Source organism: Chrysemys picta, chromosome 3 (genome assembly GCF_011386835.1).
Source record: "Chrysemys picta bellii isolate R12L10 chromosome 3, ASM1138683v2, whole genome shotgun sequence".
Lineage (NCBI taxonomy): Eukaryota > Metazoa > Chordata > Testudines > Emydidae > Chrysemys > Chrysemys picta.
Genome location: NC_088793.1, coordinates 167,028,187 through 167,054,205, shown reverse-complemented (window position 1 = coordinate 167,054,205; position 26,019 = coordinate 167,028,187). Strand labels below are relative to the sequence as shown.

General features: G+C 44.2%; 1 protein-coding gene and 1 long non-coding RNA gene across 6 annotated transcripts in view; one reads left to right on the top strand and one right to left on the bottom strand.

Moving 5' to 3' along the window:
- LPGAT1 (lysophosphatidylglycerol acyltransferase 1) overlaps positions 1-18,240 on the bottom strand; it is a 162,829-nt gene extending 144,589 nt beyond the window's left edge. For 2 of the 5 annotated variants that reach the window (XR_010600217.1, XM_005306334.5), the window contains exons 1-3: positions 18,030-18,233; positions 16,758-16,945; positions 15,233-15,500 (exon numbers count right to left, since the gene is read on the bottom strand). Coding sequence is in view for 4 of the 5 variants with exons in the window: in XM_005306334.5 (XP_005306391.1) it covers positions 15,233-15,470 (238 nt within the window). In the remaining variant the exon portion in view is untranslated. Of the gene's footprint in view, positions 1-15,232; positions 15,501-16,757; positions 16,946-18,029 lie in introns of all 5 variants that reach the window. The other 3 variants (XM_042855116.2, XM_042855114.2, XM_042855115.2) reach the window with 3 other exon arrangements.
- Positions 8,186-12,349, top strand: LOC135982685 (uncharacterized). The gene is made up of 2 exons (XR_010600220.1): positions 8,186-11,354; positions 11,446-12,349. It is a non-coding gene; the product is annotated as an uncharacterized LOC135982685 (long non-coding RNA).
- Positions 18,241-26,019: the final 7,779 nt, after the last annotated feature.

Here is a 26,019-nt window from a genome sequence, read left to right as displayed (position 1 = left end):
TTAGTCTGGAGAAGAGAAGACTGAGAGGGGACATAACAGTTGTCAAGTACATAAAAGGATATTACAAGGAGGAGGGGGAAAGTTATTCTCCTTAATCTCTGAGGATAGGACAAGAAGCAATGGGCTTAAATTGCAGCAAGGGTGGTTTAGGTTGGACATTAGGAAAAACTTCCTAACCGTCAGGGTAGTGAAGCACTGGAATTAGTTGCCTAGGGAGGTTGTGGAATCTCAACCACTGGAGTTTTTAAAAGAGAAGGTTAGACAAATATCTGCCAGGGATGGTCTAGATAATACTTAGTCCTGCTTTGAATGCAGGGGCCTAGACTAGAAAACCTCTTGAGATCCCTTCCAGGCTTACAATTCTATGATATATAACGACTGGCACAAATCACCACAAAAATCACAATTAGGGGGGAGGGATAGCTCAGTGGTTTGAGCATTGGCCTGCTAAACCCAGGGTTGTGAGTTCAATCCTTGAGGGGGCCACTTGGGGATCTGGGGCAAAATCAGTACTTGGTCCTGCTAGTGAAGGCAGGGGGCTGGACTTTATGACCTTCAAGGTCCCTTCCAGTTCTAGGAGATGGGATACCTCCATTAATTTAATTTAATTTAAAAAAAATTTATGAATATCTAACAAAAACACACTTAGATGCCTTTTAAAATATACTTCACTTCCTCTAACAGTTAATAGAAGTTTAGTAAGTGATCCTTTAAAACAATACGTACCCTTCCTTGCTTTATTTATTTAACATTAATAAAAGCACAGAAAAGGGACACCCCTATAATTTTGTTTCACATCTATATTAAATGAGACACTCTGGCAAAATGGGCCGCTCCTTTACAACCAGCTCAAGCACAGCATATGCACTTTGCTAGAGACAAGTGATGTGAAAAATTATTACAACTAACAAATCTCCCAAACCCAATTCCCCACCACCACCTTTTCTGGTGCATACCCACCCACCGTACACAGAACGTACAGATGAATGACTTTCATCTAGCTCTCCCATGACAGGTTTAGTTAGCCCAGTAAAGAATTCGTAAGTATTTATAAGCAACATTCGAAAATAACATAGCTAATAGAGCTTCAGCTGCTGGAGAGCACAAAGAAGGTTCATCTAAAAAGATTACAGTTTCATGTTCCAGGTGGTAGAGGCTATGTATGTGACAGCACCAGGTTGCATTATTAGCATGTGTCTGGCTCCCCATCACACAGACTGCTGCAATCTCAATCTTGCTCTCTCCCTTCCCAACTTTGTAATTTGAACTTTACAGACTCCTGAAGAAGCTTTCTATTCCACCGTCCACCTGCCTCTTATGAAGAATTAAATAATTTATCAAATGAAAATAGTCATCTTGCACAGCAAGCTTTCAATATGTAATGAAAATAGCTTGCCTGATCCTGGACACGCAAAAGAGATGGTGCCATTTTAAAAGGTGTTGTAAAAACAACCTATTGCAATTTTAAGATACAGTGCAAAACATACACAGAGAAAGTCAATTCTGATTTCACATAGATGTACACTAGCAGTAACTCCTGCTGAACTCAGTCGAGTTCTACTGGTTTCACACCAGCGTGAGAGAAGAATTTAATCCTCACTATCATTTATAATAGTCATTTTTCTTTCTTAGTAAGAAGCTGTGCCCCCACGCCTCGAACAAACCTTAATTTTACGTATACTCAGAATTCCAAGTTAGGCAGTTAGATTACAGAACCCAGAGAATGACAACCAAATTGCTGAGCAGAGAAATGCAACACCTACCAGCATGTTTTTAATAATGGAACCTTTTTTTGTTCTGTGTTTGTACAGTGCTTCGCACAATGGGGTCCTCGCTCATGACTGGATATCAGAGGGGTAGCCATGTTAGTCTGTATCCACAAAAACAAGGAGCCCGGTGGCACCTTAAAGGCTAACAGATTTATTTGGGCATAAGCTTTCCTGGGTAAAAAACCCACTTCTTCAGATGCAAACTTCTTGACTGAACTGGCCTTCAGCATTGGTTCTCCACTTGTAAGGTAACTCCCTTCTCTTCATGTGCCAATATATATTTATGCCGGTATCTGTATTTTCACTCCATGCATGTGAAGAAGTGGGGGTTTTTTACCCACGAGAGCTTATGCCCAAATAAATCCGTTAGTCTTTAAGGTGCCACCGGACTCCTCGTTGCTCATGACTGGGGCTCCTATGGGCCTCTACAATACTAAGATAAATTTATATCAAAACCTCTGGCAATTTTTTTCTTTTTAAACTAGACTACTTTAAACTACTTGTCTGATTGGAAAGTGGCTTGACACATAGGGTATAATGTCTACGCTGCAATTAAAAACCCGAGGCTGGCCAAAGCCAGCTGACTTGGGCTACGGGGCAGTTTAATTGCCATGTAGACTTTGGGTGAGGCTAGAGCCAGGGCTTTAGGACCTGCAAAGCAGAAGGGTTCCCAAGCTCAGACCACAATGGTGAACAAAATGTGAACCAGAGGATCTAGAAGATACTCGTATAAAAAAAAAAAAAAACTATAGGGGAAAAGAGGTTGAAGGTGACCTGCCAGAGTTTTTATTGGACTTATTCCAGTACAGTCTTGTACTCTTAAATGAGGTACAGCAGACCAGTCTAAGGACATGTCTACACTTACCTACAGAGTGATCAATCCAGCGGGGGTCGATTTATCGACCACCAAGAGCTTTCCCATTGACTCCGGTACTCCACCGGAGCGAGAAGCATAGGCGGAGTCAACGGGGGAGCGTCAGCAGTTGATCTACCGCAGTGAAGACACCGCGGTAAGTAGATTTAAGTACGTCGACTTCAGCTACGTTATTCACGTAGCTGAAGTTGCGTAACTTAGATCAATCCCCCACTCTTCCCCCAGTGTAGACCAGGGGTCAGAGACTTTCTGGTTAGAAATCTGGGGCTATTCTTCTGATCCAGCCAAGGTATACATCGTGCTGCAGTGGTCCAGCACAAGACTGATTTGGAGATTGGAGGAAACTGCCAATTAAACAGACCCCCCTCACTGTTTACTAGTAGCAAAGAGGGAAAGGGCATTATAGGCCCCCTGAGGAAATGTTGAAAGCTCAATTTTACCTTCCTGATACCAGTCCTTGAACCTTATCCATAGTTCCGATTAAGATAAAAAGGTGGTAATACCAGATCGTGCATGAACTACAGAAAACTAAATTTAGTCACTTTAAAGGATTCTTATCCATTACCACAAATGGACGATATCCTAAATCCAAGTTCAATGTGATTTTCCACACTGGATCTTAGAAGTGGGTACTGGCAAGGAGAAGCAAATCCAAAGGACAGTAAAAAGATTGCTTGCACAGCAAAACAAGGCATGTGGCAATTTAGAATGACGACTTTTGGCTTGTGCAATGCACCTGCTACGTTGGAGAGGATACTCCATGCACACACAGCCTGCCTGTTATACCTATATGATATCTTGGTGTACGCTAAAAACCTTTGACCAGGAAATGATACATCCAAATGTGATAAGCAGATAAGCAGAAATTGAACTCAAAGAAACAGGAGGCATTATTAAAATAAAAAGGTACATTTATTTTGTGCACAAGTGACGGGGAAATTTCCACTCACAAAAAGGAAGTAGAGGCTGTACAGAACTGGCCAACTCTCCAGACACAGATACGCAGAGTTTTGTAGGACTCTGGTCCTATTACAGAAGGTATATTTGTGGGTTTGCCAATTTTGCAAAACCACTGCATAGTTGGTTCAAAAAGGGAAGTTATTTCAGTGGTCAGCAGAGTGTGATTTAGCATTTTTTAAGTTGAACAAGGCCTTTGTGACCCAATAAAGGACTACACCTGCCTTAGTCTACCTGGTTTTCAAAAACCCATTCATATTGGGTACAGATGCTAGTGCTTACAGTGTCGGGGCAGTACTGACACAAGAACACAAAGGACTGGAGAGGGTCGTTGCTTATTACAGCAAAACTAAGTTCTTCAGAGAAAAAAAATCATTGCATTACCTAAAAGAAACCCCTAGCAATGGTTAAATCTATAGAACATTTTCACTACTAAATGTATGGGAAGAAGACTGCAGATAATGGAGTGGAGAGTATGCTTATAAAATTTGTGGACGACACCAAGCTGAGAGGGGTTGCAAGCACTCTGGAGGACGGGACTAGAATTCTAAATGACCTTGACAACTTAGAGCAGGGGTCGGCAACGTTTGGCACGCAGCTCGCCAGAGTAAGCACCCTAGCAGGCCGGGCCAGTTTATTTACCTGCTGACGCGGCAGGTTCGGTCAATCGCGGCCCCACTGGCCACGGTTCGCTGTCCCAGGCCAATGGGGGCGGCGGGAAGTGGCGCAGGATGTGCTGGCCACGGCTTCCCGATACTTCCTCTAAACAGAAGTAGCACATGTAAGACAAGGACAGTAACTGTCCCACGCTATGCGGCACAGTTGAGACTTCAGCTGGAGTACAGTGTTCAATTCTGGGTGCCACAGTTAAGGAAAGATGTGGATAAATTGGAGTCTCCAAAGAAGAGCAACAAAAATGGTAAAAAGTTTAGAAAACCTGACCTTTGCGGAAAGGACAAAGAAAACTGGGCATGTTGGTCTTGAGAAAAGAAGACTGAGGGCGGATCTGATAAGTCTGCAAATGTGTTAAGGGCAGTTATAAAGAGGACAGTGGTCAATTGTTCTCCTTTGTCCACTGAAGGTACGACTTGTCTCCTTAATCTGTAGCAAGGGAGATTTAGGCCATGTCTACACTAGTGAGCATACAGCAGCACAACTGTACCGATGCAGCTGCACCACTGTAAGCTCACTCATGTAGCCACTCTATGCCAATGGGAAAGAACTCTCCCGTCCACATAATTAAACCACTTCCAATAAGCGGCAGTAGCTATGTCAGCAACATAACACTGTCCACACTGGCGTTTCTGTAGGTGTAACTTATGTCGGTCAGAGGAATGTTTTTTCACACCCCTGAGCGACATAAGTTATATTGACAAAAAATACTAGCGTAGACATAGCCTTAGGTTAGATAGTAGTAAAGACAGCCCTCATAGTTGGAAGCCTATTACTCCAGAATTTAACTTTCTAAGAGAGGTTGTGGAATCTCCTTCGTTGGAGGTTTTTATGAACCTTTAATCCTCTTCCCCAAAAGAGGAAGTTACAGCAAACTAAGGCCACAACTCCTAAAAGAGAGTGTCCACACACGAGTTTAATGCACTTTAACTTCACATCTTTGGTTGATTTGCCTCAGCTTTCCGGAGTGTCCCTCTGTAGACAAACTCTAAGAGTGAAAGAATCATGAGATTCCACCCAAGACAGATAAGTGAAAGAGGCCAAGCTTTTGGGGTGGGTGCATACACTGCAGCCTATGTCAGCAAAACTTACATTGCTCAGCGGTGTGAATATTCTACCCCGGAGCAACAGAAGTTACACCAACATAAGCAGTTGTGTGCACACTGCTATGTTGGTGGGAGAGCGTCTGTCACTGGTTTTATGCCGATGGGAGAGCTCTCGCCCATCGATAAAGAGCATCTGCACCAGATGCACTGCAGCAGCATAGCTGTCTCAGTGCAGCCGCGCCGCTGCAGCTCTGTATGTATAGACATACCCTAACAGAGACCAGAAAGAGGAACAAGGTTCAGCTGGTCCTGTAACCATGACTCATACATACAGGAATGAGAGACGTGGGAGCTTTAGGAAAGGGACTGGAGGCTTGAAATGTTATCAGCAGTCCCAGTGAAGACTAATTAGCACTTTAAGTTCAGGCAAAATTACCCAATTTGCAATCACAGTATGGTTACTGCAATTACAGGTTAGACACACAATTACATGCCTAAGGCCTGGTCTAGAGTACAAAGATTGTAGGCATAGCTATGTCAGCTAGGAGTGTAAAAAGAAGATTAAAAAAAGCCATCTCCTAGCTGATGTAGCTCTGCTGTCAAAACCCCAGTGTAGACGCTACTATGCCAACAAAAGAGGGCTTGTGTCAGGATAGCTAGTCCGGTTTGGGGAGGTGGTGCTGACAGAGGAACTCCTTCTGCAGGCTACACCTACCCTACGGGACTCTGCCAGCATCGTTATCCCAAGGAAGACTCTGTAGCAGAGACAAGCCCTAAGTTATCTGAAACTTGAAGTGTCCACATTAGACTCAGAACTTGCTCCCATTTGTCGCAATGGAGTTTTAGGCTATGAAAGCCGTGCGTCATTTCACATTTGGAAGGTTACACAACAAGGTTTATATTATAGGTATCACAGCTAGCGAAGCATATTTAGTTAAGGTTGCTCAAACACTTTCCATTATAAGACTCTGTTTTCAGTTATTTATAATTCTGCCACACTAACATTTTGCAAATTTTTTCCATGCCTGGTGTTTTGCCTCAGGTTTAACATTTTTTGGCAAATTTCAGCAAAAGTTGTTCAGATGTTTCTCAAAATGAGAGTAGGGAAACATTAATTTTTGCCATATTAAAAATTCTTATAATTGTCTTCTTGAGAACCCCTAGCTCCTCCATGCTTTGGAGCAGGGACTTAAATTTGTCTTGACCAAGTTACGTCTCTGAAAATCTTCCTTCATACATGCTGAGTAGAGAGTTGTTAGAGTTTGGCAACTAAATTCTCCAAAGGTTCTGTCTGAAAGCAGAGTGACTTCCCTCCTGTGCTCTCAATGCTTCCTGCTGCACGTGCACCAAAGCAACAAGAAAGAAAGAAAGAAGCAACCCGAGTACGATGAAAAGGGGTGATGGACCAGGCCTGGGTGTGGTAGTGAAGGTTGAGAAGAGAAGACTGATAATGGACCAGGCTGAAAGCGACAGAGGAACAAGGGTCTGTAACCACTTGAGCATACTCCTCTCAGAACCGGGAATAGAACCTCACAAATCTCAGTATTCCTCTGCAGCCAGCAAAACCCACTAGCAAAATGTATCATCTCCAGTTAGTGACTGGTCCACAGAGGATGACAATCTATTACTGCTATCAGCTGCTGTTAGCTCAAATGACACAGGTCTGTGTAGTGGGTCTAAACGTTATAATCCTCCTGATGAACCATGTAGAAGTCAACGTACTTCCACATGATGGATTCCCTCCCTTTCCAGGTGTTTTTTTCCCCCAAAACCTCGGAAATTTCATACAAAAATCTCAATAAAGGTTACAAAATCAAGCACTCCAAAGTTAGAAAATGACACAATTAAGGTTGCCCTTTCTGTGCATGCATGATGATACAGTCTTTAATTACATGATTGCATACTATTTTTCCCACAGGACACCTAACTCATTCAGAGCACAGGAAGGATGATGCTCAGAGAATGAGTCAGGACTGCGTAGCAAACAAGGCTTCTTTGGGTGGGGAGGGTACAACCACTGCCTCATTTGTTGGAAGGTGTGTACTATTTGAAATTACTGGCGTGGACGAGTTGTTGGAAGGTGTGTAGTGAACGAGGCGGGGACTGCAGAAAAAGAAAGAAAAGTCTCATAGTTAAAAGCAGTTGAACACCATCGTGGAGAATCAGATTTTATCCCTGCCTCTGCCCCAGAGTTCATGTGTGATCCTGGTCAAGTCACCTAACCAAAATGTTCACACAGTTTGTTCCTCATTTGCTTGGTGCTCATTTTGAGGCACCAATGGTCTGATTTCTAGAAGTGCTGAGCACTCAACTGCAACAGATGTCAATGGGAGCTTTGCTTTGAAAATATAAAGTGCTATAAAATGCTGTGCACATCAGGACATAGGTATCTCAAATTTTACATGGATTTTGGGTGCTCACTTTTGATTTTAAAATGTCTGTGCCACAGTTCTTCATCTGTAAAATGGCGATAACACAATCCCCCTGGGAGGTGCACTGGTGACAACAAATTCATGTTTGTGAAGCACTCAGATGCTATACTGATGACCGCCCTAGAAAGCGCACGAGTACACTAATAATTCTGTATTCAGAGCAGAGTTTAAATGGTGTGTAGTAATAAAGACAGAAGGCCATACTCTGAATAGTGATCAAACAAAATATTGAATAACTGTTCACTCAGTAAGCACCTTCTATTCTGTGCACTGAATGAGGCAGAGATTCGGGTGGGGGTGGGAAATAGTATAAGGTCATGTAATTAAAGGTTGTAGCATAATGCAGAAGATTGCATGGAAACTTTCAATTCTGGCACTTCCTAACTTTTGAGTGCTTGACTTTACATTAAAGATGTAATTGTGTGTCAGTAGGGGTTTTTTTTTTTTTTTAAATGGAATCCTAGAGCTATCATATGGCCCAAAATTATATATATGAATATATGAGAGAGAGAGAGAGAGAGAGAGAGAGAGAGAGAGAGATTATCCTGAAAGTCTGAAATCTCTGCCCTATGCTCAATAGAGACCAGGCTATTTAAAGACAGTGATATTAGAAAGAAACATGGTTGTATTTTCCTCACTTTCTTGCTGGTGAGTCTGTGGAGTATTTTTTAAAAGACTGGTTATGCTAAGGAATGACTTGGAGGAGGTGGGGGGGGGGGAAGAAACCCCGCATTTTTCTCTTGCGGTGTAATAAAGAAAACAAAACATGCTTAAAATTGTCATTAACAAAAATAGTGCATTGTTTGCCTCCCACTTTTGTTCTTTCCATGCCAGAAGGCACTAGCTTTCTTTAAAACAATAACAAAAGAAGTGCAGGTAAAGCACCAGCGCTGCTTCAATATCTTGTTGCTCTTTTGAGTGACATTTTAGGATAAACTGCAAGAAACAGCTGAAGGATAAATTTAGTCCCAGTGACACCTTACTAATACTGGATTAAAAACTAAGTCAAAGAACTAGGGTAAAGTGCACAAATTTTGTACTAAGAATTAAAAAAAAAAAAAAAAGTGAGTTACTTGGGTAACTTTGGAGATCATAAAATTAACTAGGGGTGTGTGTGTGAATATATATGGAGAGAGAGATTGACTGATTGCATACACAAGTCCAGTTTCATCTACAATAAATTCCACATTACAACCTTATCACTTTTGCAAGATGAGCCTTTGCCTCAAGGTACAATGGAATGAATCAGAGACATCATGTCATCCTCAACTCTGAACTTCTCTTATCAGCTTTATTTTAACTCAACACTTCCCATAAAGCATGTGTAAGCTTCCTCCTTCATTAAAGGTTTTAAATAATTGTTTACATAAAGAAATGGTCATTAAAATCAGGTTAAGATCTTTGGACTCAATATAATCCATTTGTAGATTAGACAGACCATGAAGAGCTGCATATATAGAATCAGGGACTATTGGGGAATTCCACATGTGGATGTAACATACATCAGGGCAGCTGACATCCTAACTTACTAAGTGACATGAGACCTCTTTCCACATGTCCAAGCAACTGACCACAGACCAAATACATCCCTCACATACGCCTTCCTCTTTCCAAATAAAACAATATTTTTCAAAATTCAGTATTTCATGCTATTTAAAAATATTAAGTATTTTTACTAGAAAACTGACAAAGTGTTTGTACATTTATGAACACTAAATACAAAAGTGAATGCTAATCCTCAAAGATTTGTTTTTAAAAGAAAATATCAAACAAATATTGTGTGGCAAAATGGGATGTCTGACCATTTCTTTTTAGTTTATGGCAGTGATCGTTGCTTAGGATACAATGAAATACTCCTAATTAAAAATAAAAATAAATTGTCAGGGACGGGAGGGGAACAGGAAATGGTGGCAAGGAGGGAAGAGGTAGGGTCGTGTAAATTGGGGAGCAAAACATTTACTTTGAGATCTTATCTGCTATTTTCCAACCCCGGTTCCACTTCCTGGATGAAAATAGGAGCTAAACCAACACAAGGAGCAGAGAAGACAGTGAGTGTACTAGACACTCATGTAACACCATAAGAGAAAGATTCCACCTGCTTCTCCAGTTCTATGCATCTAAAAGAAAACTTCCAACAACTGATTTTAGTGCTGGTGGAGAAAAGGCAACTGAAAGTCTGCTGGCTGATTACATGGGTGATTCGGAGAACGTGAATTGGAGGAACAAGGGTGGCCACGGAGACCATGCAGCTGGCCAGCCACAGACTGACACTGCTACCAGAAGCTAGCTCCTCTCTACCAGGGTAAACAACATAGTACCTTTACTGGCTAAGCTTATTGATTATATTATAGTAGTTCCAAGATCAGAATCCAAGTCCCATTGTGCTAGGTGCTTTTCAAACAAGACAATCGCAGCCCCAAAGAGCTTAAAACCTAAATAAGATTCTTCCACTTTCACCCCTACAGTGAAGCACTCACTTTCACCTATCCAGAAGGCATTTTCCCTCTATTGCCTGAAATAACTCCTAGATGCAGTTCCAGCCTGCAGTCCTCAAGACATGTCCTCCTGTAGCTAGGAGTGTGCCTCCCAGCACAGGTAGACAGATGCATGCTAGCTCTGCTCAAGCCATCACACTAAAAATAGCTGTGGTCATGGTGGCGGCTCAGGCTAGCTGCCCAAGTACAAGCTTGCCCAACCACCTGGGTATGTACTTGGGCTACTAGTCTGAGCTGCTATCATGGCCAGGGAGCCATGGTTGGGAGGGGCACCGTCCAAGTGCAGCAAGCTGGCAGGCCTGGGCTGCCAGAACGAAGTGAGTGAAGACAAGCCCAGAGCTGAAGCACCTGGCCAGCTGGGCAGGGGCAAACAATGCCGCCCTGAGCTGCCAGCCTGGTGGGGCGGCACAGGAAACAGGATTCACCCCTGCAGAGCCAGCACACCAGGTCCTGGATCCCCACTTCCCACGGGCCTGGTGGTCAGGGAGTATATGGCCAGGGAGCCCCTGGGCTCAGAAACTCCTCCCTGTACAGTTTTACTTCTAATCTAAACCAACCCAATGCTGTGTTTGATTTAAAGTGAAGGTTAACTCCAGTTAATGTGGCAAGCTACTGGGTATTTAAAGGAACAAACAAACAAACCTTAATCTCTCTCTAAATGGCCCAGGAGAAGACTGGATGTTGCAGAGCACACGATTTGGGGAAAAATTCAGGACTGGAGGGTGTTGGGGTCATCTTGCTAGGTGTAAGTAAGGCTAGAGCGTGGCAGTGGTATAACAAGCAGGCTCCTGGAATCAGAGTTGCTGAGTCAGTTGCTTAATACACAAGACACTCCATGTACGCTGGCTGTAAGCATCCAGACCAGGGAGCTACAGCAGCAGAGCATTTTGAGGCACTCGGGGATACAGAGCAGGCAGTGACAACCCCTCACCTGTCTGGACTGCACTCCAGAATGTTATAATGACCAATATACAAAGAGAACAACCGATTCAGAACATCACATGCGTAGTAAGGTAAAGAAACATTGGCCACTGGACAGCTAGCTCGCTCAGAATCCCAGATTTATTTGGGGCTTTTTTTGAGTAGCAAAATCAATATTACCCCCCCTGGTCATCTTACAGCTAGTACAGTAGAACGATTAGAAGTGTTTCAATTGAGGGGGGGGGAGGTGCTTTCAAAAGTAAGTATCTTTAGAGAAAGGTGCCTAGACTGAGAACAATAAAATGGCTTAAAGCTAGTTTATGAAAATGGGATCTACAAGGCTACACTAAAATCACTTTGACAGTACTAGATTAGTACTGCTTTAATAAAGCACTGGATATACTACATGAAAAATGGCTGATTCCATTTTCTGTTTTTATGAATAATGTTAAAAAGCAGAGCATAGGAAACCTTTGTAATATCAAGTAAGGGCAAGTGGTTATGACCAAGTACTTTATTTATTTATTTTTAATTCTTCTTTAAATCTCCTTCCCCTTTTCAGCTTGCCCAGTTATACTCTTCCACTTTACATAACGCACATCCAAACAATATCAGGAATCGGGCAAATGGGGAATGAGAAAATACACAAGCCAAAGGAAGAAGCAGACAAGAGACACACTTGCGGTCTTTCCCTCATTTGTTCCTGGACTCTATTATACATACATTTCCTTAAAAAGAAAAAGAAAAAAATTAAAAAGCAGCCAGACTCTAGGCCATTAATTATAAATATTTACTTATTTGCATGTGTATCACCTGCTATCTGATAGCCTGAGTTTACGAACATTAGCAAAGCTTCAAACACTAGTGAAGTAGAGTACTACTCATGTTACAGATAAGGTAACTGATGGACAAAGGGTAAATGCTTTTACTCATGGTTACATAGCAATTAAGTGGCAGAGCTGAAAAACGGAACCTAGTAATCCTGACTTCCAGTTCCTTGTACTAACTACTAGGAATATTAGTATATTTTAAATATGTAATTTGTTTGATTTTCAAACTCCTAGCTCTTAAAACCAAATTTAGTTATCTTTATGACTATGAAACAATTAGTGTTTCCTCCACTCTCCAAGTTGTGGTTGCCATGGAGGGCAGAAAGAAACCACCTTTCACCTGAAGCAGAACATTCTCAGGTCAAAAAACACCCACCTTATTTCATTCTACCCCACTACCATCATTCTTAATTAATCCAGTTTACATAAAATTAGCCAAAAGAGGGCATATTGGTGTTCTTTATCTTACATACCCTTCATTCAGAAGAAAAGTATTTCTCAGAAAGATATCTACTAGTTTCTCTACTGGTCAGAAAAGTGAAAAATCCTCTATATAGCCAATACATGCAACTTAATTTGCAGATATACATTCAGCTATCTTTTATTTACATGAATTAAAATTAGAGAGATATTGGAACTAGTATGCACTAAGTAACTAACCTTAGTCCTAGTTTTGAAAAAAGTAGATGTATTCTATACCACATTCTGTCCTTCCACATTATCAGCTAATACCCAATGCCAATCTCTTCACATGTGCAATAGCAAGAGTAGCACTTGAATTCTGAATGAAAGTGGTACATCCGCCATATATCTTAAAAAAAAGAGAAGAACTCCATATGACTACATGACATGTATGTAGTCCAGATGAGGAGATTAAATCATTGTATACACACTTCCCAAAACTATATATAACCCACACACCTCCTGGGTGTGTTCTGTCCCATCTAGTGGCAGAGATAGAGGCAGAAAGAGAGATTAAATGAGTCTGCTCTACAACCTTAGCCCATAGCCAGTTAGCTTACGCGGTAGAGGCTCATACATTAAGCTCCAGAGGTCCCAGGTTCGATCCTGCCCACCGATGGCCAGGGTCTGTCGGTGTTACATATACAATATGCTGCACCCCCACCAGAGAGAAGGAAAAAAGAGCTAAGAAAAGAGAGGAAATGCACCCTTTACCTCTTTTGTAGGTGAGCCTACAGAATATTATTGTTCCATCAGCACCTGCTTAAAGTATATTCTCTTATTTGATAAGGAGGGCTCAGTATCCGATTTAAGACTTTCTTCCACAAGTGACAAATGCCTTAATTCATAGTAACAGGTTTCAGAGTAGAAAGTGAGGAATAGGGTCCCCTTGCCCTAAAATCATCCAAGAGAACATTTCCACGCTGGTGTTAATTCTCCAGTTCAAATTAACTTTAAATAAATATACTAAGGAGTTCTTCAATAATAAAACAAAGCTGTTCAAATTGTCAAAATGCAACAGCACGCCAATTAGCAGATGTATGCAGATCATGTCGAAACCGCTTTCCATGCAAGAGGCAAAAGAAACCACACAGTTCTGCAGTCAGCAGGGAATAGATCCCAAAGAAACTGCCTTCAAAATTCACTGACAGTCATATAGTCATGGGACAATGGCTTGAATTTTAACTAGCATTTTCAATCTGCACATACCATCCCCAGGGTCATATGCTGAATGAATTTTACCTTACCATTATGCTGATAACTTTCACATATCCAATTATCACACACACTCAACAGCATAAAGGTCCCTCTTTTCCTGTTGGAAGAGCTTTCCTTTATTGTGTTGAGAGACTGAAGTGGACATCTAAAAAGCACCTGCCACTGCAAATACCATGTGGACTTCTTTTAATGAGCAAATGTAAACATAAGAGATTAAAAGACTAGCACATCTGGAAAAGCTCACGCTGTACCAGGCAAGACAGTTCTGAAGCAGTGCAAAGTGTGACAGTTCTAGTGCCACAGACTGGAAAGTAATTTTGCTGCCGCCACCACCTCCTCAAGAAGAACCAGAAGCTCACCTAGAATATCCACAGAACATGTGCATCTTGAAAAGACGCATGACAAGGTACCAAAAGGCCTGTTATCACAGGGACTTCAGCTCTTGTAGCCTAATCAATGCTTTTTCTGGGAAGTAAGAAAGCTCCATCTGGGTCAACACTTAGAATCCTGACTAATTAGGAGTCCGACCAGACTCCATCAGAGCTGTAGGCTGTCATTCCTTTTATGCATGGAAAAGACCTGTAGATGCATCCTGGGCAGGAAAGAGGGAGATAGACAATTTTAGGAGGGGTGTTCACATACTGCTGTCTCTCTCTCTCGACATTTACTCTACCCACCTCCCCCTTTCCGAAGTGGGGATGGTTGTTTCCTTGCATAGTGTGCAGCAGCCAAGAAGAAAGTCAATGTGTCCAAGGACAAGTCTAGAACCTTCCTTAACATTTCAGCTTAGTCTACTACCCTGATGACCCTACAAAGTCTAACAGGCAAAAAGAAGTTCAATAATAATTACAAAGTAATGCATGCAAGATATAAAACCATATAGTCAAAAATTTAGCTCTATTAATGGTAAATGAAGACCTGTGCGCTCAAGAGAGGTGTCCCTATTTTTCCATCTATATTCATGACAGAAGCAGCAAAAAAGAAAATTCCAGTTGCAACTCATATGGATTATAAGAGCTACTTTTCAGAGATGAACTTCATTGTACACCCTTTACTCTTGTGTGCTGATCACTGTAAGTGGAAGTGATCTGGAGATATGCACTGCATGCATACTTAAAGGCGGTTTGTTCAAAGTGTGGGTATTTCACTCTCATACACAACAGAAATAAACTCTTTTCAGAGGTGCTACTACTCCACAGAACATTAAAACAAGATAATCTAGGGCCTTGGAAAAAATAGCACTCCTAAAGCCATGGATCTTACTAACAAAGTAGAATACTGATTGAGAGCCAAGAACCTCTATTGCTTAATATGTTCTTTTGAATCCAAACAGGTTATGCATTATGTTAAGATATTTTTGAAAGATCAGTTTTCATATGATAAATATTAGATTCAATTATGTTGCCATCCAGAAATATAGTGCATGTTTGTATAAGAATCCTGGAAAAATCATCCCACTGTATTAATATACATCACTATTAATGCCTGTGTTTCAAAGTTTATTTTAAATTATTATATTTATACTTTTTTTTGTTAAAGTATTAAAACACTCTTACCTGTATATCCTGCCCACCAGCCCCAGGAAGCCACCATAGCTAAAAGCCATTTAAATAATACTCCTTCGATATACCAGAACCGCTTACTATCCAACAGTCGAAGAGGCTGCAGTATAATTAAATACAAGATGTAGGATGGAATAGCAACTAGGTTATTGGCAACCATGAAGCCGAACCTCAGGAGTCCTTTCAGAAGTGTATAGCCCACCCTCTGGGCCTGTTCTAAAGTCACAGCCATTCTCTTCACACCAGAGTATGTGGGCTCTTCCTACAGTAAAAGAAGAACAAGATACAGCCATTACTCACAGAATAAAATGAAAAACACCCTCTCTACCGAGTCAACATGCTAGTGAGCTAGATACAGTGTCCCCTTAATAAAGCTGTCTACTTCAGCCCCAATCCATTTTCATAAGCATCTGCAGCCCTTAATTACGTCTACCATACCTCAAAATTAGTCAGAGTGGAGGATGAAAATAAAGTACATTGAACATTTCCATGTCCCAAAGAAAGAAAGAAAAAAATTAAGAACATCACACACCATCAACGTGATACTCGCCTGAATTAAAAAGCTGAAAGTTGAGAAATTTCTGGGAGTCACACAAAAAACCTACAGCTATGAATTAAGGTAAGTGGCATATCAATAGACTTGGAAGGATTAGGTTTTATCAGTGGACATTGGTTTCATAGTACACACACAAACCAAAGAACAAATATTTCCATTGATAACTGAAATTTGCCTATAGGCAAAGTAAGAAAAATGCTGCGAGAACTTTTATTAGAGTTTGATTTAAGCATATTTACTCTTTGCTTTAATATGCGATGTTGGTAATTTGTGTTTTAATGGCTATAAAGCTTTAACTTCCTGAATCTCAGCATCTATTGTCAGGAAATAATTACTGTCTGACCCCATAGTTACCCTAAATTTCCCACACCTGTAAAAATTTAAATGGATAATAGAAAAGATGCTTAAAAACAAACCGTTATCTGACAAAAATATAAAAAATACAAAAATTAATTCTGCCAAGCCTACATATCAAACGGTACATTCAGCAAGTGGTCATATAAATTACATAAACATACCCTGGAGAATGAGAGGGAGGAGAACACATTCCCTGTGGCTGGGCAGCAAGTGATCACCGAGAACCAAATAACAGAACTGGGGAAGGATGGGGTGGTAGTCCCTTTCCTTTCCCTTTCAAACTCAGTGACCTGCCCTGGCTCACACCAAAAGAGGCAGCAGGAACACTCAGAAATGTTCCTCCTTTTACCAGGGCAAAGGGAAGGGAAATAATGACACACACTCCTCTGTCTCTCCAAAGTCAACAGCCAACACCGCCTAGGCAAGGTCTCCCTCACCCTTCACGCTGCGAAGCCTGGCTGAGGACGAGCGGGGCGAGCTCCCGCAGCTGCGCTAGACCCGCTGAGGGAGAGCCAGGCAGGGAGCGAGGGGCACCAGGGCAGCCAAGGGGGGAAGTGGTGGCAGGGGCCATTCGCCGGGTGACTGACCCCGGCCAGCGGGACTCACCTCCTGCGGCGCAGGGGAACAGAGGAGGCCGCGGCGGGAGGCGGCGGCGCGTGTCGCGGTTGACGGCGGCTGGAGGCGGAGGCGGCTCGGCGGGGCGGCGGGCTCATGGACCCGGAGGTGACTGGCCGGGCCCTGGGTAACGGGCCGGGAGCGCTCCGCGCCAGCCGCTCTACTCCCCTTGCAGCGGCCTGCGGAGAGAGGGGCGGGTCAGGGTCCGCGCCGGCAGGGAGCAGGGGCTGGCCGGGCCCCGTCCCGCTTTCCGGCCAGAGCTGCCGCGGGTCTCGGGCCTATCGCGCCCTCCCGCCACCGCCGCCCTCCCCGCGCCCCACAGCAACCCTCCGTGCCCGGGAAAGCCGGCCTGACAGCCGCGAGCCACGGAGCGTGTCTGGCCGGGGCGGCATCCTGCACCGTCCCCAGGGTCAGCCGGACACCCCCACCCCCATGCAGGGGGCTCTCCTAAGGGCAGCAATCGGGTGTCCCTGCTCGGCCCGCCACCCCATCTCCCGAGAAGGGGAAATCCGGGAGCGATGGGGGGACCCCTGCCCGCCCCCACCCCCCGAAAAGGGGATCGCCGGGGAGAGATAGGGGGGACCCCTGCCCCCACCCCATCCCCCGAAAGGGGGATCCCCTGGGAGCAATGGGGAGACTCTACCTGCCCCCACCCCATCCCCCGAGAAGGGGATCGCCGGGGAGCGATGGGGGGGACCCCTGCCCCCACCCCATCCCCCGAAAAGGGGATCGCCGGGGAGCGATGGGGGGGACCCCTGCCCCCACCCCATCCCCCGAAAAGGGGATCGCCGGGGAGCGATGGGGGGGGGACCCCTGCCCCCACCCCATCCCCCGAAAAGGGGATCGCCGGGGAGCGATGGGGGGGGGACCCCTGCCCCCACCCCATCCCCCGAAAAGGGGATCGCCGGGGAGCGATGGGGGGGACCCCTGCCCCCGAAAAGGGGATCGCCGGGGAGCGATGGGGGGACGTCTGCCTGTCATGCCCCAGCCCCATCCCTGCGAAGGGGATCCCGGGGGAGCAATGGGGGGACGGTGCCCCCCACCCCATCCCCCGAGAAGGGGATCCCCTGGGAGCAATGGGGAGGACCCTGCCTACCCCAACCCCATCCCCGAGAAGGGGGATCTCCGGGGAGCGATGGGGGGGACCGTGGCTCCCGGCTCTAGGTGCTTTTCTCGGGGAGCAGCAGGGGTCCCGGCCCCTTCCCGCACACCCGTCGGGCTGGGTCTCCCTTCCCAGGCAGAGGCCGTGCCGGGGCTCCATACCTCCGCCTAGCTGGCTCTGTCCCCGGGATAGGCGCTCGGGGGCCCGAGGGATTCATGCCGCCGGCGACTCGCGCTGCCTACCACCCCCGCAGCCGGGCTGGGTCTCCGCCGTGACTGCTCGCCTCTCGCTCGCTCCCGAGGAAGCGGCGGCTGCAAGAGGCAGAAGCGGAGCTCACACTGCAGCAAGCGCGGCTCCCTCCGGCCGACAGCTCCCTCTAATGAGCGCAGGCTGGCTGCGCCCCCGGCGGGCAGACCAGCCCCAGCCGGCTCCTCCCCTTCCCCGCCGCGGGCCCCTACGCCCAGCCCTTCAGCATCCCTTTCCCCATTGCCACCGGCGCTCGGCTCCCCTGCCGCTCACACGCCCATTGCTAGGGGCAAGAACAACTCCGGCGCAGAGCCCAGCAGGAGGAGCGCCAGTTCAGGTCGAGTAGAGATTTGCATATAACAATAGAATTACACTATTTACATAGGAAATGTGTCTCCACTCCCATCCAGCACTTGCTCTGAGGACAGAGGAATGATTCGAAAAACTACAAATCTTTAAATAGTTCGCATTATAAACATTTTTAAATGGCCCTCTTTTGTGTTAGGTTTGGAGCATATTCTTTTTTGACCCAGATCCCACTACCAAAGAAATGGCAGCTTTGAGAAATGAATGTTGATTCACTCCTAGAATTTAACAAAATCGAAGATGAACAGGCCTTTAAATTTTAGGGTTAGGTTTTATTAATAAATCATGACCATTTATATGGTGCACTGCTAGGAGTATTTTAATTGAAAAATATTATTTTACAAATATGTATTTAAGTAGACATTCCACAATCTCAGGCCTCTGCTTTGCAAACACAGGAACTACCATTTGGGTCAGAATGGAAGTCCATCTAATCTAATCCAGTATCTTGTCTCAGAATGGCCCATACTAGATGCTTCAGCAGAAGGTGTAAGAAACTTGTCATAGGCAGATCTGGGACATGATAGGCTTCATCCTGAACTTTAATAGTTAGAGATTGGCTTAAAGTCAGAGGCATTAGGTTTACTATCCCTTACAAGAGTTATCAATAATAATCATTCTTGATAATCTTGATCCTTTTTTTTTAATTATGCTAAATTCTTGGCATCATGGTTTTTAGGCACCATGAGTTTCACAATTCAAATTACATGTTGTGTGAACAAGTATTTCTTTTTATCAGTTTTTAATTTCCTACCTTTTAATGGAATAACTCTTTGTTCGAGTAACAACAGGGAGAATAGTAATTCCTAATCTACCTTCTCTATACCATTGTACTTTTATCATGTCCCCTCCTATTTATCTGCTTTCTAAAGTAAAAATCCCTATTGTATGGAAAAACTTCAATGTAGAGCAGCATTTTACACAAACCAATGCCAAAATTAAAACACTATATCCCAACAGATCATTTTATATCAAAAAGAAAGACTGCCCTCTTGGCCCAGCAGTCTTTTTTTAGTAAAAAATAAACAGGAATTGAAATCTGTGGTGATGGTGTCATAAGAAATACTTCTAGTTCATCAGAAAAAGCGTTTTTCAGAGGGCAAGAAATTAGTGAAGGAGAATCTGTAAATTTCTACTGCAGATAGTGGTGACCCAAAAACCCTGAAAGTAGTTGATGGGAGTGCCCTTTCACATAACACAGTGATGATAAGACGTCCCATGATGTGTTAGCACAGATTCAACTTTTCAACAGCTGCATGGAAATATTTTTCACTTGCAGTTTATGACAGTGGTGATGCTACTATTACTGCATAGTTGAGTGTTTTTGTTAAGTGTGTGAATGAAAATTTTGATATAATTGAGGAACTGTTGGTCTCTGCCCACTTTGTTCTACAACCAGTATCTCAGACTTGTTTGAAGAACCAAGAACATGTATTGCAAGAGTATGCAGTGTTGTTGTAGCAATGCTGGTCCCAGTATATTAGAGAGACAAGGTGAGTGAAGTAATCTCTTTTATGGGACCAATTTCTGTTGGAGAGGGAGACAAGCTTTTGATTTTACACAGGGCTCTTCTTCATAGTGACAGTTAGTGAAAATGTTAAGCTTGATTGGTCCAAATTAGACAGTATTTGTACAGATGGGGCACCTGCCAGGACAGTCCAGAAGAATGGTTGAGATGTTTTGCTAGAAAAGCTTTTGGGTTCTGTATCAGACCGACTGTCCTCCACTTTAGGAAGTTATGTGGTTGAGCATTTTGCTGAATGAGCTAATCTCAAGGACCCACTCTTACTGCTCATTTCCTAAACTTCCTGTAGCTCTGAGACCAATCAGTACCTCCAGAATCCACCCATACCCACACAATTGCACTCCAGAACAAAAGGGTTAAATGTGGCACATAGATGAAATGTGCCTGTAACTTCTGTATACTTCAGAGTTAATTATATGGACCTGAGGGTATAATTTGGCCTGAAACTTTTATTTAAATAGTGTGCCTAGACACAGCCCTTAAAATTGTAAAGGAAATGTTTCAAATATGAACCAAATGTAAACCCATACACAGTTGTCTTTCTGTGACAATAAACAAAGAGCCTAAAATAAAACAACGTTAAACCTCTCCCATTCATATCAATAAACATTCATGGAGCATGTTGGCAATCCTCATGATTGTATTGAGATGTTTTTCTTAAACTTCAGCTCCTGGAGGCGAGTGATCACAAAATAATCTCTGCTTTCTTTTTTTTTAAAGTTTCTAGCCCTCATGGTTAAGGTGAAAAGCCTGAGAACATGAGCAGAGTACTCCCCGAAGGCTCAAAAACTAAATGGCAAAAAAGAACTTCTACATTTTTTTTTAAATCTCATGATTTGTTAATGCTTGGGGCTGGCCATACTGGTGAGGAGACTGTCACTACTGACTATTTTACCAAAAATCATCTGCTACTGTCCTTATCCATTGTTAGATGCAGAAACCATTGGACAAGGAGTTCTATGGTAGTTGGTTGGTGTAAAAGTTTGCTGCAGTAGAAAATTATATGATGGAATTCATAACTCTCCCAGCCTTCTCCCCAAATTAAAAAATCAAGTCACCCCTACAAAAAGAGGGGAAAAGACATCTCCTTCCCAATCTCCAACTGCTGTGGGGGTGTCAGGTGTCAAAAACTTCTGTGACAGCTTCTACATAAAAGTATTATATTCTCACAACAAACATATAGCATGTAGAAAATATAGAGGAAGTATAAATTTAATATTAAAAATAGGGAATACAAGGATTGTAGTGTTCATATTTAACTCATTAAAAACTTACATGTTTGAATTTACTTGAAGCTGCCATCCAAAGGTGTAGAAGAGCATACAGAATTTATGTCCGTCTTGCTGCAGAGTACAAAAGACCGTGACTATTTAAAATAATTGACACTAAGAAATAAACCAAATGAGCCCATTCCTTCGCCCACTGAAAGAAGAGGGAAATACTTCAATGGGAGCTACATCCTGTATCTATGTAGTTACTCTTGGATATTATTCAAGCTACAAATCTATTGTAGAGTTAAGCAATAAACAATTTATCAAATTCTGTCCTGAGCCACAGTGCACTTGTACAATCCCCAGGCAATAACTATGTGACAGATTCCAAATACTTCACCAGAGGCTGGATTTGACTACTCCAGCTGACCTCAGGATGACAGTTGGTCTCTCAGTTGTCAACAAAACTGTAAAGGATTTTATAGATCACAAAATTCCTTGAATTGTACCCAGAAGCATGTAAGCAGCTAGTATAGCCGTTGAAGAACTGATATCCCCATAAGTTACCGTCCAACAGTAGATCGCTGCATTCTGTACTCGGAATAGTTTCTGAGTAGCCTGGAAGCCTAGACCCAAGTAGAGAGCATTCTAAACATGCAAGTAATCTACAAATCACAAAGGCGTATACTGTTATGGTGGAGTCCTGATGCAAGAGTAAAGGCTACAAATGCCTACCCAGATATAATGGGGGGAAGGAGTGTTTTTGGAATTCCAGAAGCAGTTAGGATGTTTAAAAGCACTCCCAAATTGTGCCTATCTAGGGCAAAGGTTGGACAAAACCTCTCACAAACGGCTAAGAAACTACACAATATCTTAAAGATTATCCGCCTGTACTAATGACGTCATCTTCATCTTGTCCAGACTGAGCTTCAGTCAACTCTTCCAATTCCATTTCAGTTAGACACAAAAAAATAAATCACAAATACTGGGCCTAATTGAAATGAGACACAGAGGTACATATTATCCATGTACTGATGGCACTGCAGCCCAAATTCCCTTGCGTACAGTGAACCAGGAGGTTCACTGACCAGGAAATCTCACAGAGGAGATTACTCAGGGAAGACAAGTGATTGCACAAAACCACCCCTGGCACCCCTCAGAAAGGAAAGAGCTAAAGCTCTCAAGAGCTTGGTGCTGACTAATTGGAAGGTTTTGAGAGAGGCACTAAAGGGGACAGCATGAGAGATTGCAGAGTTGGGAGTGTGCAAGTCTGTCACAGGGAACAATCAGGACAGAAATGTGAGTGGAGTGTACAAAGCTGTAGGCCAGCGTAACTCAATAGGCAGAACTGGGGCCAAATCTGAACTGCCAGACACTTTTGAACAGACTGCAAAATCTTTTTATTTATTATTATTATTATTTGTATTATTTTCTCTAGAGTCTGGACCTTGACTATACCTTGACTAAGAAATTTGGACCTTGATAAAAATAATTGATTACCCCTGCTGTAGGGTGTGTAGGATGAGAAGGGACAGACACATAGGCAGGGGCAGTGGAGCTGGATAGAGCTCGGCAAATGAAGAGAATAGCTGAAACAATGTGGAAGAGGAAAGGAAGCCAGTCAAAGAAACAAGAAAGAGGGAAGCATGGGCAGAAGGACAGGAAAGGAAGAGGATCTGAACAACTACATTTTGTAGGGACTACAGCAAGGACAGATGTGAAAGGAAGGGGCAAAGGAGGAAGAAATTGTAGATCCCATTCTTCTTTACCACTTAATTAGCTATTCTCAGGCTTATTCCCTTATTCTTAGCAACAGGGTACATCTACACTGTATCTTTATATTTGTGGATAATCTAAGCACTATACCCAGATGTATAGACTCTATTTTCCCAACCTATGTATCATATAATTTTTTTAACATTACCTTTAATAACATTTTTAAATCTGCTAAAAAGATCTGAGGCATGGCCATGGCTGGGCCAAGTCAGCTGACTCAGGTTTGCAGGGCTCAGGCTGTAGGGCTAAAAACTGCTGTGTAGACATTTGGACTCAGGCCTTGTCTACACTGGCAAGTTTCTGCGCAGTAAAGCAGCTTTCTGCACTGTAACTCCTGAGGTGTACACACTGCCAAGCCACTTAGTGCACAGAAACTGCACAGTTGCAGCGCTGTAAAAAAACCACTCTGACGAGAGGCGTAGAGCTTTCTGTGCTGGGGCTACAGCTCCGTGGTGCCAGTGTAGACATCCTGGTTGATTACAGCGCTGCAATTGGCCTCCTGGAGGTGTCCCACAATGCCTGTTCTTGCCTCTCTGGTCATTGGTTTTAACTCTACTGCCCTGCCCTCAGGTGACCAACCATCATCCCCACCCCGTAAATTCCTTTGGAATTTTGAAAGTCTCCTTCCTATTTGCTTGGTGATGCGTGCAGTGGTCTCAGCGCATCTTTACAGGTGGCCATGCCTGCTCTACGCAGTAAGCAATCCTCCACTTGGAGCAATGCCAAGCTGCTGGAACTCATCAGCATTTGGGGAGAGGAGACTGTCCAGTCCCAGCTGCGCTCCAGCCGTAGGAATTATGATACCTACGGACAGATTTCACGTTGCATGACAGAAAGGGGATACTGCAGTGCAGGGTCAAAGTGAAGGAGCTGCAGAACACCAACCACAAGGCGCGGGAGGCAAACGGCTGCTCCAGTGCTGCACCCACAAGCTGCTGGTTCTACAAAGAGCTGGACGCGACACTCAATGGCAACTCCACCTCCACTGCGAAGGCCACTGTGGATAGTTCAGTGGCTTGCCTGCCAGTCGAGAGTGGACCGAGCCAGGAGGAGGAAATCTTGGACGAGGATGTAGGGGGGAGGGGGACCCAGAGGCCGAGGATGACTCGGAGGTCAGAGACGCATGCAGCCAGAAGCTCCTTTCTACCCCAGAGGAGGCTAGCCAGTCACAGCTGTCAGATCTTGGCGAAGCGCAAACAGGAGAGGAGGCCCCGGTAAGTTGATTTGATTCTGAGAATTGCTGAAGCAAGTTGTTGGGAGCAGGAGGGTTGCAGAAAGCAGGCTTGTGTCTGTATGATGCATATACCACCACATGCCTAGACTGAGTGGTGGAACAGGCTGTTGATTGACTCCCTCACTTCATGGGAATCTCCCTCAGAGATCTCCAGGAAACTCTCATGAAGATACTGGGCAATCTGCTGCCACAGGTTCTTTGGCAGAGTTGCTTTGTTTCTTGCCCCACTAACGGTAACTTTCCCGTGCCACTCTGCCGTCACTTGGGGGGGAGGGGAGGGAGCCATTGCTGCACACAGGTGAGCCTCATAAGGACCGGGGCAGAAGCTGCAGTCTTGGAGAAGGCCCTCCCTTGATTTCCTGCTCACCCTCAGCAGCGAGATATCTTCCATAATGAACACAGCTTGTGGAAAATGTGGGGACAGGAATGATTATCAGGCCACCCTTACGGTGCTGGCTCTCCCCAAGAGACACATGCCCAGTGTACAGTAGGGTCCGGGAACACCGATTTACCCTGCCCCTGCAGCTACTCACCATTTTGGGGGTCGTGTGGCTCATGTGTGCTTGCCTGGGGTCAGCCAGTTAGTGACAGGTATGTGAATAGTGGCTGTGTTTTAAATCACTGAATCAGTGTTCTGTGTGTTGCAAACAATACTGCTTCTGTAAAATGTGTTTTGGGTTCACAGAGATGACCTTGGGAGCCCAGCCTCCCTCTTGTTATCGCCGGCTGAATGGCCGCACAGAATTAGAAAGCAGCCACGAAGAACTAAGGAGGACTTTCTGTGTGACATTATGATGCACTCCGCAGATGAAAAACAAGAATTGAAGGAGTGGCAGGACAGCGAGAAGAGGGACCAAAAGGAGAATGCGGCATGTGAGAACAGAGCGGCTCTTAAACTTTATGGAGCGCCAAGCGGACACGCTCCAGGAGATACTAGCACTGCAAACCGAGCAGCTCTGCGCCCACCCTCCCCTGCAGCTGCAAAACTCTTTCCCATGCTCCTCCCAGACACCACCAATACACTCTTATCAATCTCCTGGCTCCAGTCTGTACCGGTGGCATTCCACTCCTCCCCTGTCACAGTCCAGCACTGCAGACTCCCAATACCCACTACACTCAACACCCATCCCTCTGCAGTTTAGCCCTGTTGAAGTACAGTACCCACTGCTCTGTACTCCAAATGAGAGGGCTGGATATGATTCCTGGACATACACAAATCTTTAGCCATCTCGGAACCCCACCTCCTCTGGGGACCTTCCCTTCCCCCACCCTCCTCAGTGCTGATGTGTTTTTTTGTTTGTCTCTCTCTCCTCCAGTTGCTGTTTTTTAATAAAAGAGTTGTATTGGTTTGAAAGCAATCTTTATTCTATTTGTTGAAAGCAAACAGAGCCCTGCAAAGCAACAGCAATTATCTTAAACCTTCACATTGCATCATCTGCACCAATCACAATCACCTCCTAGAATTACAAGCACTGCACTCCCGAGCATAGCAAAAAATATTAGTGGCTTTCAGCTTCAAATTGCTGCCTCAAGGCATCCCTGATCCTTATGGCCCCATGCTGCACCCCTCTAATAGCCCTGGTCTCTGGCTGTTTAAATTCAGCCTCCAGGCGCTGAGCCTCAGCGGTCCAGCCCTGAGTGAAGCTTTCACCCTTCCCTTCGCAAATATTATGGAGCGTACAGCATGTGGCTATAAGTATAGGAATGTTGTCATTGGCCAGGTCCAGCTTCCCATATAGGCAGCGCCAGCGGGCCATTGAACAGCCAAAAGCACACTCAACAGTCATTCTGCA